Below are 14,028 nucleotides of genomic sequence, written 5' to 3'. Positions count from 1 at the left end.
CTCACCTCGAACAAGACTTGCGTCTATTTGTGGTTTGATATTCTAAAACCATTATATTTAACATCCATGCACACGAGGATGAGGGCTCTGGGCTTTATGGTTGGGCGGGGGGGAGGGGGTAACTGGGCGACGGTGTCAGCCTCAGGGGTCTCAACAGGTGGTCTGTGAAGCCCATTGAGACACAGTGGGACGAAGGGGCGCTAAGCAGCGCCGCATGCAGCGCAGCATGCAGCGCAGCATGCAGCGCAGCATGCAGCGCTGCGCGTTAGGAAGCATGAGCCCTCAGCAGAGCAGCGCGGGTCCAGCTCCTACGAGGCCATGTCGACAGCGCGAGTATACGTCCTCAGAGAGGTGAATCGGGGGGCGCCCCAGTGGTGCATCGGATTAACGCGCGGACCATGAAGGCACAGTCCCGAACGCAGTCTCCCATACCCTCCCCTCTGTCTCCCATACCCTCCCCTCTGTCTCCCATACCCTCCCCTCTGTCTCCCATACCCTCCCCTCTGTCTCCCATACCCTCCCCTCTGTCTCCCATACCCTCCCCTCTGCCTCCCATACCCTCCCCTCTGTCTCCCATACCCTCCCCTCTCTCACCCATACCCTCCCCTCTGTCTCCCATACCCTCCCCTCTGTCTCCCATACCCTCCCCTCTGTCTCCCATACCCTCCCCTCTGTCTCCCATACCCTCCCCTCTGTCTCCCATACCCTCCCCTCTGTCTCCCCTACCCTCCCCTCTGTCTCCCATACCCTCCCCTCTCTCACCCATACCCTCCCCTCTGTCTCCCATACCCTCCCCTCTCTCACCCATACCCTCCCCTCTGTCTCCCATACCCTCCCCTCTGTCTCCCATACCCTCCCCTCTGTCTCCCATACCCTCCCCTCTGTCTCCCATACCCTCCCCTCTGTCTCCCATACCCTCCCCTCTGTCTCCCCTACCCTCCCCTCTGTCTCCCATACCCTCCCCTCTCTCACCCATACCCTCCCCTCTGTCTCCCATACCCTCCCCTCTGTCTCCCATACCCTCCCCTCTGTCTCCCCTACCCTCCCCTCTGTCTCCCATACCCTCCCCTCTGTCTCCCCTACCCTCCTCTCTGACTCTCGGTGTGACCCGGGACGTCTCACCGGGACGTCTCACCGCGGCCCCCTGTCCCCCGTGCCCCCTCCCCCAGGCTCCTCGGACCAGCTGCTGGCCCCCGAGTGCTGGAAGGGGACCCTCCGCCTGCTGGGCTGCCTGCCCCCACCCCGCAGCCCCAGGGGCCCCGCGGAGCCAGGGGCCGGCGGGGCGGACCCCCAGGGCCCGGCCGGGGGCTCCCCCGCCGCCCACTACAGGACCTCCGTCAGCCTCTCCCCCCAGCAGGTGAGAGGAGGGGCCACGCCGTGGAGGGGTGTTGGTGGAGCGCTGTTAAGCACGGGCTGGAGGGGGCGGTTCATCGATTTTTAATCGTAATTCGAATTAATGGTCAATAATCGAAAATAAAAACGATTATTGAAAAATATATAATAATATGTATGCCTCAAGTCTTAATTAATATGCCTTAAGTCTGTGGCAACCAAATGTAGCTTTTGTTAATCATTGTAATTCTTCAAATATACTCAAAACTAAAAAATGTATACGGTATATTTGTCATTTATAGAAAAAAAAAAGATTATAATCGGGTTTGGTTTGAAAAAATCTGAGATTTTATTTTTAGGCCAAATCGCCGAGCCCTAGCACAGGCCAGAGATATGTTGTGGCAGTACAAGTGTTATGCATTAGAAATTACACAATTTAAAAATAACACGATGTACCTTAAAGAATCGCTAATCTGTAAAAAGCAAAACGTTGGAAAAACTGTTGGAATAGAATATACTGATGCATTTACATTAGGGCTGCTAGATTATGGGAATCACGATTATTTTGGTCAATATTGAAATCACGATTATTCAAACGATTATTTTTGAGTTTGAAAACATGTATTTATTCAGCATGTCTCTCCTTTTTTTTTTTGTAACAGAACTTTGAAATTTCGCCTTAAAAAAATACACGAAATGGTGAAAAAGCAAATGATCCAATCTAAAAGGATATACAGATATGTACCCAACTGTTCTGTCCTTTCTATAAAACATTAAAATAAAGTCGATAATGCTAATTTTGTCATCGTTTGCCACTAAAATCGAAATCAAAATTCGATTAATCGGCCAGCACTAATTTACATTTAGGGTATTTAGCCAACGTGTCTTACAACGGTTCAAGCACACATTCACTTGCCAACGGCGGTGTCAGCCACGCAGGGCGACAGCCAGCTCGTCAGGAGCAGTCAGGGTGAGGCGTCTCCAGCCGGGATCGAACCAGCAACCTTGTGGTTACCAGTCAGCCCGCTCTCCCTCCTGATCTACTGCCCGCCCCCTGACGCCCTCTGTGTTTTACGTGACAGGCGGCCGAGACGGTGGCCTGGCTGAGCGACTACTTCCTGCGCGGCCGCCTCAGTAAGCCGGACCTGCGCAGCTTCGGGCTGTACTCGGCGTGGACGCCCTACGTGGACGACGTGGTCACCTTCTGGGGCCACCTGGGGACCTCCCTGATCAACACGCAGCTCAGCAGCTGCTCCAGGGAGCCCCTGGGCAGCGCCAAGGTCCTGGCAGGTAAACGTCCGTCCCCCCACCTCGCACACCAAACCATTTCAAAGTAAAGGTTTTTTCAAAGGCAAGGTTTTTTCAAAGTAATGTTTATTTCACAGTAAAGCTTTTTTCAAAGTAAAGGTTGAACCGACTCACTCCTGTCCAGCCACCACCTCTCTCTCCTCCCCGTAGATAATGTGGACTTTTATTTCTGCATCTACCTTTGTACTCTGAGCACTGTGTGTCTAGACGTGGATTCTGCCTATTTTTAGCAGTTCTATTCTTTTCAACTCTCTTCTATTCTACTGCTGTCCTGTACTGGCTGCAGTGGCTCCTGTGATTCCCATCTGATCAATAAGTTATCTTTAGTTTGATCTGCGTCTCCCTGCTGGAGTCTTTAAAGGGTCAAGTTGTTTTCTAAACCCTGACATGTGTTTTCCAGCGGTGAACTCGGTGCACAGTAAGATGGTGGACTTGTTCAAGCCTTGGATCTTCCCCCTGGACACGGATGACCCCAGGTAACGAGGGGGTGTGGGGCCACTCGGCTGGCGCCCTGCTGTCTGTCAGTACTGTTTATCGGGGCTGGAAACCGTGTTCAGGGTAGAGGTCTCCACACAATACCTTCTACTCAAAAGAACCCTTGACTGTCCTTCTCAATGGATCAGTTCAGGTAAAACAAAACACAGATCTGAGCCAGAGCAGCCGTGAGGTCAGCTAGGGGAGGGGGGGAGGCCTGGGTCAGGGGGCTCGTTCTGGGTCGTGGGGTCCACCCACAGACCTCTAGTCTATGACAGGATACGTAGTGCGGCTTGACTATGGAAGAAATCATAATCATGATTATTTTGGTCAATATTGAAATCATGATTATTCAACGATTATTTTTGAGTTTGAAAACATGATGAATATATTCAGCATGTCCCTCCAAAAATAACACTTTGTAACTTAGAACTTTGAAATGTCGCCTTAAAAAAATACACAAAATGGTCAAAAAGAAAATGTCCAAATCTAAAATGATGTACAGATATGTATCCAGGTGTTCTAGTTTTGTGAACGTTTGACGCTAAAAATGAAATCGCGATCAAAATTTGATTAATCGCACAGCCCTAATGCATCGCAGAAACCCGCTCTGCGTCATAAACACAAGACAGCCATCATAAACATCCTATCATCATCATATACACAAGCCTGCTCCATCAGTGAGTGACTCTCACGGTCCTGATGCTGTTCCCTAGCAACCCCAGGTGCTACCCCTGGCTGGAGACGGATGCTGCAGCGGCGGGCCGCATGGTGGGCCTGTACGCCCAGCTCACCGACACGCTGCACGGGAAGTTCAGAGGTCAGTCCCCGCACCGCTGAGGTCACACGGGCCCTGAAGCTCTGTCAGAACGGAACACCGTGTTCCAATCCTGAGAGGGTGAAGGACGGGGAGGTCGTCCCCATGGTTACACAACGACCTCCTCGGGGCCCTCGCTTGAGGTTGTCGTTTTATGCGACGGTAATTGGGCAATTAGTGTTTCACTGGAGATGCTGCTGTCCCTGACATTTGATTCATTGTGTGTGTGCGTGTGTGTCCGTCTGTGTGTGCGTGCTTGTGTGTGTGCGTAGACTCTGCATAGCCTCCCCCCTTTCCCCCCTCCCCCCTCTTACGCAATTACTGTACGTTGTGCGTCCTTGCACTTAAAAATAGTACTTAGCATTGTGTAGCGTCTTATCCTAGCTATCTGTGTCGTATACGGGGAACGGGTTAACCTAGTGATGGTTAGTGCTTGGCACTTGGTTCTATGAACATCTTTACTGTACCAACAGAGATATATTGTTGTTTCTCTTTCTTCTGATAAATGTAATTGTAAGTCGCTTTGGATAAAGGCGTCTGCTAAATGCCCTGAGGGTTAATGTAAATGCGTGTGTGTCTCCAGAACGCTTGCTGCCGGGCCAGCGGGGGGCGCTGTGGCTGTGCATGATGAGGTACTGCGAGAGCTGCACGTCCCCCCGCACCCCGGACTACCTGCTGTACCTGTACCACACACACCTGCGCAGCCTGCCCTGGGCCCAGCTGCACCCCGACACACAGCTGATGGAGCAGCTCTTCAAGGTGGGGGCCCCCACACCTGGTCTCCTCTCAGAGCCTGTCACTCACTCATATCTGATGGAGGACTTTGGCATTTCTAAACAGGAACACTCAAATAAGAATCGTACCTACACTCATATTGACAGATATCAGGTACTACCGATAACACTACTAATAAACATCTCTATGTATAGTACGGAAACACAAAGTACAGAAACACGAAGTACAGAAACACAAAGTACGGAAACACAAAGTACGGAGACACAAAGTACGGAGACACAAAGTACGGAGACACAAAGTACGGAGACACAAAGTACGGAGACACAAAGTACGGAGACACAAAGTACGGAGACACAAAGTACGGAAACACAAAGTACGGAGACACAAAGTACGGAGACACAAAGTACGGAAACACAAAGTACGGAGACACAAAGTACGGAGACACAAAGTACGGAAACACAAAGTACGGAGACACAAAGTACGGAAACACAAAGTACGGGAGCTCACCGTCTGCTCGCGTTCTGTCCGCTCGCAGGTGGAGAGAGGAAGTCCCAAGAGCTGCTTCCTGTTCCTGGGGGAGGTGCTCTGCGGGGTGAACTGGGTCAGCGTGCTGAGCGAGCACTTCCAGCCCCCGCCGGCCCGCGCCCCCTCGGCCTACCCCGCCCTGCCCCCCCAGGGGGACCCCCACACCATGCTGGTCTACCTGCTGCACATGCTGGCGTTCCTCACCAAGGAGGAGCTGCTCCTCGGGCAGCCGGTGAGTCCGCCGCCATGACGACCGTCCGCCCGCCGCCATGACGACTGGCAGCCCCCCATCACCCATTTAGCGTCTGTGTGTGTGTGTGTGTGTGTGTGTGTGTGTGTGTGTGTCTGTGTCTGTGTCTGTGTCTGTGTGTGTGTGTGTGTGTGTGTGTGTGTGTGTGTGTGTGCGTCCACTATGGCCCCCGTCGCACTCCTGACCAATGGGAGCAGGGTTACCCACTCTGCGTTTCTTCCCTCGACTTCTCCCTTGCTCATTAAGGGGGGGTCATACACACGCGATATGGGAGAAGGGTCATGTGACTGGAGGGTCATGTGACTGGAGGGTCATGTGACTGCAGGGTCAGGTGTCATGGCTCCAGCGGCGGTTTTAATGCACCATCAATCCAACACCAATCAATCAAGGAGCATAAGGCTATAGTGAGGATGGCGGTCGTGACCATAACCCCCCTCCCTGTTCTGTCTCTTGGTTCGACCCGCAGGACTCCCCCCTGCTCAGCCTGTTGGTGCAGTCCTCCTCCCTGCCCTGGCATGAGGTGGACCTGCCCTCGTACCAGGGCGTCATGGCCTACGTGGGGACGCACTACCCCCCCTCCCTGCTTCTCAGCACCGACTCCGCCCCCCAGCTGCTGGTCCAATCGCTGCGCAGCGCCGCCGGGCTCTGGCCCCGCCCCCACGGGACCACACACAGGGTGAGCTGGGAGGAGCCTGGCTCAGTGTTACCCCGACGTGGGGTGGGGGCCCTCGGGGGCCCCTGATACACACAGGGGCCACAGGGGACCCCTATAAGATAGAGATACGTATAGATAGAGATACCTATAGATACAGACATGTATATATAATATATGTTATATATTTGATGGTACGTTTTGTGTGTGTGAGTGTGTATGTGTAATAACTTATAAGATATCAATATGTATGTATAGATATGTATAGCTATATGGTTATATATTAGATAGTACGTTCTCCATTGACTGACTCCCCCGCTGTGGGCAGATCAGGACGCAGCTTCCTCTTTATTCTGGGTAGCGTTCTGGGTAGCGTGGTGCTTCTAGACCTCCGACAGACAGAGCTGCGGTGTGGGAGTTTGTTAGATCAATACGATACGATCTACCACACTCCGCCTCACAGCCCTCCGGTTTAGACGCTCCCGTCGGCCCGATTCAAACCCAACATTCCTGCAATATATACGGGATTAAGGGTTTGAAGAAAGGCGCTGTCCATACAAACAGACTCTGAGTCTAATGAAACCCAACCACGCGCAAACACACCACTCAGTGGTTGCAGCTGATGGTGTAAAACCTCCACTTGTGCGGGGAGCAAGCAGGCACAGGGGGTGGGGTTGCAAGATTTCTCTGTGATCCGAAAAATGTGGGATCGCGGCCCCTCCGAAAGGTCGTGACCCACTGGGGGTCTACCAAGACACACCCTCACGGTCAGCAGTACAGGTGATGTCATCCTAACCAGTGTCCTGCCCTTCCCCCCCGCTGCCTCTATCAGCCTGCTGTGTCTGCCTCTGTTTCCCAGGAGGCCACGGTGAAAGCAGGGGTGTGTGTTAGCTGGTGCGTCCAGTCGCTGGTCACTCTGGAGCAGGGAGGCGGCAGCATCAGCCTGGCCGGCCTGAAGGCCCAGCTGGAGAGCCTGCTGGAGAGCGTCATCGCCTTCAACCCCCCCGGTAATGGAGACGCCAGGCCCTGACATGCTAACCTAGCATATATGCTAACGTAGCATACATGCTAACGTAGCATACATGCTAACGTAGCGGTCACTGTGGTGTGTGGGCGGGGGGTTCAACGACCCCTTCTCGCGGTGTCCTTGTTCACCCTGCCTGAGCGGTCGAACCGATCAATCTCTCAAAGTCTTGCTTCATCAAATCAACAGAAAACCGGACTCAGTGGCGCATTTTACAGATACCAAATATAGACAGATACATCTCTATTTATAAATAGAGTTATCTCCCTGAGGTCCATCCATTTGTCAACAATGACCTTCAGAGTCCAAAGACACACGGAAACACAAAGTATAGAAGCTCAACGTCTGTTCACGTTCACGGGGATGTGACTGTCAGCCTAGTGGAACGTGGGCTTGACCCTCGTCCCCGGCGATCAGAGTCCTTCTGGCTGTGATTGGTCCCCTCAGGATGAGTGAGTCAGGTGGTGCACCAATAACCAATAGGAAGGGTTCTTGCTCCGGACACTTCAAAGACCTCGCGGGGGACACAGCCACTGGACGGATGGAGAGTGATTAGAAGCCGCCTGCTGGTAATCATACTGCACCTCTCCAGTGGGCTGACATTACAAAGATGAAATATTAAATAATAATCATCATGTCGGATTAAATGGATTGTAACATATTGTTGGACTTGTAGGGCGTTTCCTTCACCTGTCAAACTTCTGTCTTGTCTCCTCCCTGTTTTTAAACTGGCCACCATCATCACATTACACATTAGAAACTAGTGTACATTTTTAATAATGTAGCATAAAGTTATAACTTATAACTAAGTTATAACTAATGTCTACCTCATATGCTGTTTACACAGCTACTGCTCATATTGTGTGTTTGTGGATAGATTAGACTTATTTATTTTTCTGCGTTTTTTACTGGTCTGGTTTAACTGGTCTTTAACCGGTCACTAACTGGGCGACTGACACCCAGTTCATAACATGCATCGCACAGCCAATCAGAGCTGTCCCAGTAGGCCCAGTAGGCTCGGAGGCTCACTCACCATCGGGTCTCCGCGTCGGCCGTCGATGTTCAATTAACTGATGTTTACGTCAAAGTCAGATCTCTGTAGACCTTCCATACGTCGTCCTAAAGGTTTCCCTCCCCTCCCCAGAGACGGGCCTGGAGCAGAGACACATGGCGCTGTGTGGCCTGTTCAGCCAATCCCTGTCCCTGCTCAACCGAGTGGGCGTGTCCACGGGCGAGGCCCTCGCCGCCCATGTCATTTCCTGGCTGGACAGGAAGGGGCGGGCCTTCCCCATCCTGCCGCTGCTCACCGCCTGCTCCCAGGCTCTGGCCTCGGTCCGTCACATGACCCGCATCATGGAGGCCTGCATCACCGCCTACTTCGACCACGGTGCGCCAACAGGGGGCGGGCGTCCACGGTCACACTAACATGAACAGTCAGGGTGGTTAGCGGACGCTTTTATCCAAAGCGACTTACAATGAGTCAGTTCTTCAGAAGAAAGAGAAACAACAATATATATCTCTGTGGGTACAGTAAGGATGTTCACAGAACCGAGTGCCAAGCACCAACAATCACAAGGTTAACCCATTCCCCGTACACAACAAAGACAGCTAGGTTAAGAGGCTACACAATGCTAAGTACTATTTTTAAGTGCCAGGACGTACAACGTTCAATAAGTGCGTAAGAGGGGTTTGGTTTGTGGGGTGGGGGGGCTATGCAGAGTCCAGGTGAACTCTGAACAAGTGAGTCATGAGCCTTTTCAGAAGCTGGATGTTGAACATAAGGCCGGTCACAAAGGGATGTGTTCTGATTGGTCGGCTTGTGATCGTTCCCCTCTCCAGCGGAGGAGGAGTCTGTGGGGTGGGGGCCCGTGTTGGCGTCCCTTCAGGTGCCCGAGCTCACCATGGAGGACTTCCTGTCCGAGAGCCAATCGGGAGGCTGCTTCCTGACACTCTACGCCTTCGTCCTGCAGCGGCTCAACACGGAACACACAGCGGCCAATGACAGGAGGACGTTGGCTCTGCTCAGCTCGTGGACCAATCAGGTCTACCCTAGGTGGGTCCTGCACTCCAGACATCACATCCTCTTAATGTGGTACCCTCCTTCCTGCCAGGGTTCTTCTTCAGAACTTTAACTGACTTACAGCTCCGGCTCAAACCCACTGTGAAACACGTTCTCCCGTCAGCATTAACTAGGGCAGTGGTTCTCAAATGGAGGTACGCGGGCCCCTTAGGGTACTTTTGGGGTACTGAGAAAGAAAAAAATATCTATGAAAAGAAGATGAACTGTAATTTTCTTTTCTGTTGGCTAAGAGATTAGTGCATGAAGCAACGGCCCAGGTTTCTCACTAAATTGTAAATTTTAGTATTTGCGCCCTAGTATTTGCACGTTCACACTGCCAGATAGAACACCAGCACTCCCTAAAGTGTTTTGTGCCGGAAGAAGGGGTATATCTCAGAGGGGGGGTACGCTAGGAGGGAAAGGTTGAGGACCAGCGAGCGAGAGGCTCCGGGGGGAGCGCCGGAACATTCCTCTGGATCTTAAAGTGTGGCTGGTCGTGTTCCCCTCAGCGGGCCAGGGGACGAGGCCAAGCTGTTCCTGTGGTGGCACCGGGCCCTGGCGCTGTCGGCGGAGCAGCTGCAGCCCGGGGGAGGGGAGGCCCCGGGCGTGGCCCTGGGCCTCCTGAGGCTGACCGCCCGGCTGACCCAGCTGGGGGAGGAGAGGCTGAACTCCGGACTCCTGGGGGCCCTCGGGCTGGGGAAGCGCTCGCCGGTCTCCAACAGGTAAGAGGGTGGCGCCTCGTGTTCCTCTGGGGGGCGATACGGTCGCTCCTGCAGTAAATGGGGCGCATTGATACAGCGCTGTTCTAACCAGCGGCTGCTCGAAGCGCTTTGCAACACTGCCTCACATTCACCCATTCATGCACACATTCACACACCGACGGCGGGGTCGGCCACGCAAGGCGTCAGCCAGCTTGTCGGGAGCAGTGGGGGTGAGGCATCTCGCTCAGGGACACCTCGACACTCGAGCCAGGGATCGAATTAGCGACCTTCTGGTTACAAGTCACCGCTCTACCTCCTGAGCTTCTGCTGCCAGCAGGGCTCAGCACACCATGTCTGCTCCTTGTGTGTCCAGGTTCAGGGTGGTGGTGCGCTGCTTGGCGGTGTTCCTGACGGTGCAGGTGGTGTCGGAGACCCAGCTGCGACTCCAACCCACCGCTGACCTGGAGCTCTCCGCTAAAGAACTACAGGTACGCACCGACGAAGCCTTTGTATCGATGGGGTGTTTTTAGCACTGTGATAACAACATGATGTCTCAGTACCTTCCTCCCCTGGTCCTAGTGGACAAAGAGTTGTCTCTTTACCTTCTGCCCCTGGTCCCAGTGGACAAAGCGTTGTCTCGGTGCCTTCTACCCCTGGTCCTAGTGGACAAAGTGTCTCAGTACCTTCCTCCCCTTGTCCCAGTGGACAAAGAGTTGTCTCTGTACCTTCTGCCCCTGGTCCTAGTGGACAAAGAGTTGTCTCAGTACCTTCTGCCCCTGGTCCTAGTGACTAAAGTGTCTCAGTACCTTCTGCCCCTGGTCCTAGTGACTAAAGTGTCTCAGTACCTTCTGCCCCTGGTCCTAGTGGACAAAGTGTCTCAGTACCTTCTGCCCCTGGTCCTAGTGACTAAAGCGTTGTCTCAGTACCTTCTGCCCCTGGTCCTAGTGACTAAAGTGTCTCAGTACCTTCTGCCCCTGGTCCTAGTGGACAAAGTGTCTCAGTACCTTCTGCCCCTGGTCCTAGTGACTAAAGCGTTGTCTCAGTACCTTCTGCCCCTGGTCCTAGTGACTAAAGAGTTGTCTCAGTACCTTCTGCCCCTGGTCCTAGTGGACAAAGCGTTGTCTCAGTACCTTCCTCCCCTGGTCCTAGTGGACAAAGTGTCTCAGTACCTTCTGCCCCTGGTCCTAGTGACTAAAGCGTTGTCTCGGTACCTTCTACCCCTGGTCCTAGTGGACAAAGCGTCTCGGTACCTTCTGCCCCTGGTCCTAGTGGACAAAGCGTCTCAGTACCTTCTGCCCCTGGTCCTAGTGACTAAAGCGTTGTCTCAGTACCTTCTGCCCCTGGTCCTAGTGACTAAAGCGTTGTCTCAGTACCTTCCTCCCCTGGTCCTAGTGACTAAAGCGTTGTCTCAGTACCTTCTGCCCCTGGTCCTAGTGACTAAAGTGTCTCAGTACCTTCTGCCCCTGGTCCTAGTGACTAAAGTGTCTCAGTACCTTCTGCCCCTGGTCCTAGTGACTAAAGTGTCTCAGTACCTTCTGCCCCTGGTCCTAGTGACTAAAGTGTCTCAGTACCTTCTGCCCCTGGTTCTCCCTGCAGGCCCTGTCCGCGCTTGAGGCCCTGCCCAGCAGTAAGCAGTACGCTGAGCTGGAGGACTCGGTGTCCAAGGCCGTCCAGTTCATCCGCTACCCCGGCCACTGCCTGAGAGACGGAGCCAGGCTGCTGACCCTGCTGGCCAACCTGCTCTACCCCGAGCACAGATACCTGCACATCATTCGCTGACACAGCTCAGGCGTCTAGCAACCCTACCGGACATGCCCCTGCCTCTCTGATACTCTGAACCTTGGGGAGACGTTTATCTTTGGTGACAATCCACGTCCATCCTGCTGCGAACCAAACAGGAGCTGCTCCTCTTCCAGTGGAACCAGAAAAGATATTGAACTCTTTTATCGGCAGGAATTGCCGTCCAGATGTGTGGACTATTATCTGCTGGTGTCATCAAGCCGGTGAGAAGCAAGTTGTTAGGCACTAACGCTGTTTTCAAGCCCTCCATGTTTACTTTATCATTATCTAAGCCTTGATTCTAATCGTTGCCTTTTGATTTGAACGCTTTCCGGTCACGTGTCTTCAGTGCAGGATTATAGTGCACATATTTATGGATCATCAATACATAGATCTGGGAGAAGCTTCTGGAGCATCGAGGCGTCGATGTGTCCAGCCTACAGATTGGCAGGCCTCACTGACCAATCACCTGCTGGCTTGAAGTTGTGGGCATGCCAGTTGAGCCACTTGGAGCCCCACACCCTCACAACATGATACCTGTCAATCGGCCAGAACAACCAAGTGTTTAGTTGCTGCATTTTAACCACAGAAACACATCTCATGTATGGCCAGAAGTGGTTCTGTTGGTTCTGCCAAAGGTCAGACGTAAACCTGCTGGAAGACGGACCTCCTCAGCTTTGTTTGCTCCTGTGGACCTGAGAACCACCAGCACTGGTTCCACGAGCGCCAACTGGACCGTACCACTGCGCCACCTGGACCGTACCACTGCGCCACCTGGACCGTACCACTGCGCCGGCAGTGTCCATAGAAATGAGTGTCATTCTCTCTTTGCTAAATGCTTCATATATTAAGATGAGTGCGGCTCACCAAGTAGCAAATGTGTTTCCAACAGAAGGTGTTAAGATCAATTGTATGTTACGTGAATACGGTCATACACGCACATATTCTCAATACCCCTTCTCCATCCAGAACTTGGGTCAGTCTGTGCAATCTCAAGGTGAATTCTACTTGTGCGTCGCAGGTAACATGGAGAGCAACTCTTCCATGCAGGAGGATAACTGACTCTAGAATCAGCATTGTGCGCTGTGGGCTGCTTAGTGGAGGCTGTTGAGTCAATAAGCACCGGGGTGACTCAGTGCTTTGGAATGGTTCTCAGGAGCACAGGGACAGTAAATACACCAGGAGGGACTGCGAGCCATAGCCCAAGTCTGCTGTCATTGGAAATAATGATGTGTTATTATCGCTGCTGCTGGGGAGGCTGAATGTATGAATGTTTGGTGTGTGAGCTGGGACGGTGGGAAAACACTGTGTGTGTGTGTGTGTGTGTGTGTGTGTGTGTGTGTGTGTGTGTGTGTGTGTGTGTGTGTGTGTGTGTGTGTGTGTGTGTGTGTGTGTGTGTGTGTGTGTGTGTGTGTGTGTGTGTGAGAGAGACAGACAAAGAGTGTGAATGTTCTGTGTGTGTGGCATTACATCCCTTACAAATCATCTAATGCCATTGTGTGCGTGCGTGCGTGCGTGCGTGCGTGCGTGCGTGCGTGCGTGCGAGTGAGTGAGTGAGTGGTGTGTTTGCGCTCGCGCGTGGTTACGTGTCCTCATCTCAGAACACGTCTGTGAGGGAGCGAGGCGGCGGGTCTTTTAAGGTAGCGCACTCAGCCTGCCGGCTGCTGGGAGAGAGAGGAACAGGGGGTGAGGTGAGGAGACGGGGGAGACGGGGGAGACGGGGGAGCCAGACGGAGCTCTGTCTCGCGCTCGCTCTCCCCGCTCATCTTCTGATGCCCTCCACCACCACCACCTCCACCACCACCACCACCTCCACCACCACCCACCACCACCACCACCACCACCACCACCTCCACCACCACCACCACCACCCACCACCTCCACCACCACCCACCACCACCACCACCACCACCACCACCTCCACCACCACCCACCACGTAGCCAGTGGGCCGGCGTCTGTTGGTCCCGCCCCCCAGTCCGTCCGTCCGTCCTCGGGTCAGGTGTGCGGGGGTGAGAGACGGGCAGCTGTCTCTCATTGGCCGGCGTTTCTGCTGAAGCCATGGGATCCGTCAGACGCTCTTCATCCTGAGGAGCCTTTTGGACGCGCCGCGGGGTGACACGGACCAGACACAACGCCGGCTGGCGGCGCGTTTCTCCTGGTTGTCATGGAGACAGACGACGGGCTCTCACACACAGAAACACACGCACACACTCTAAGAGCCTGCAAGCCTTCGACCGGGGAGGACATCGTGTTCCGCTTCGACACACTGCTCAATATTCAAAGAGACGATTCAAATACAAGATTACAAAATAAAAGTCTGACTTGCAAATTGTTTCCTAATAAACAATTAATAAAGAGAACGTGAAACGTT

At 53.3% G+C, this 14,028-nt stretch overlaps 1 protein-coding gene across 1 annotated transcript in view; it reads left to right on the top strand.

Moving 5' to 3' along the window:
- Nucleotides 1–14,028, top strand: part of epg5 (ectopic P-granules autophagy protein 5 homolog (C. elegans)) — a 34,778-nt gene extending 20,750 nt beyond the window's left edge. Inside the window, exons 34-46 of the mRNA XM_030370806.1 lie at nucleotides 1,170–1,357; nucleotides 2,415–2,622; nucleotides 3,041–3,116; nucleotides 3,831–3,934; nucleotides 4,515–4,690; nucleotides 5,202–5,423; nucleotides 5,908–6,117; nucleotides 6,926–7,100; nucleotides 8,262–8,504; nucleotides 8,957–9,170; nucleotides 9,686–9,898; nucleotides 10,251–10,365; nucleotides 11,474–14,028. Of these exons, the coding sequence (XP_030226666.1) occupies nucleotides 1,170–1,357; nucleotides 2,415–2,622; nucleotides 3,041–3,116; nucleotides 3,831–3,934; nucleotides 4,515–4,690; nucleotides 5,202–5,423; nucleotides 5,908–6,117; nucleotides 6,926–7,100; nucleotides 8,262–8,504; nucleotides 8,957–9,170; nucleotides 9,686–9,898; nucleotides 10,251–10,365; nucleotides 11,474–11,656 (2,327 nt within the window). The 3' untranslated portion in view covers nucleotides 11,657–14,028. The remainder of the gene's footprint in view (nucleotides 1–1,169; nucleotides 1,358–2,414; nucleotides 2,623–3,040; nucleotides 3,117–3,830; nucleotides 3,935–4,514; nucleotides 4,691–5,201; nucleotides 5,424–5,907; nucleotides 6,118–6,925; nucleotides 7,101–8,261; nucleotides 8,505–8,956; nucleotides 9,171–9,685; nucleotides 9,899–10,250; nucleotides 10,366–11,473) is intronic.

The sequence above is a fragment of the Gadus morhua genome, chromosome 11 (genome assembly GCF_902167405.1).
Source record: "Gadus morhua chromosome 11, gadMor3.0, whole genome shotgun sequence".
Lineage (NCBI taxonomy): Eukaryota > Metazoa > Chordata > Actinopteri > Gadiformes > Gadidae > Gadus > Gadus morhua.
The sequence above is the reverse complement of the archived record's forward strand: the minus strand, read 5'-3'. Positions and strand labels throughout refer to the sequence as shown.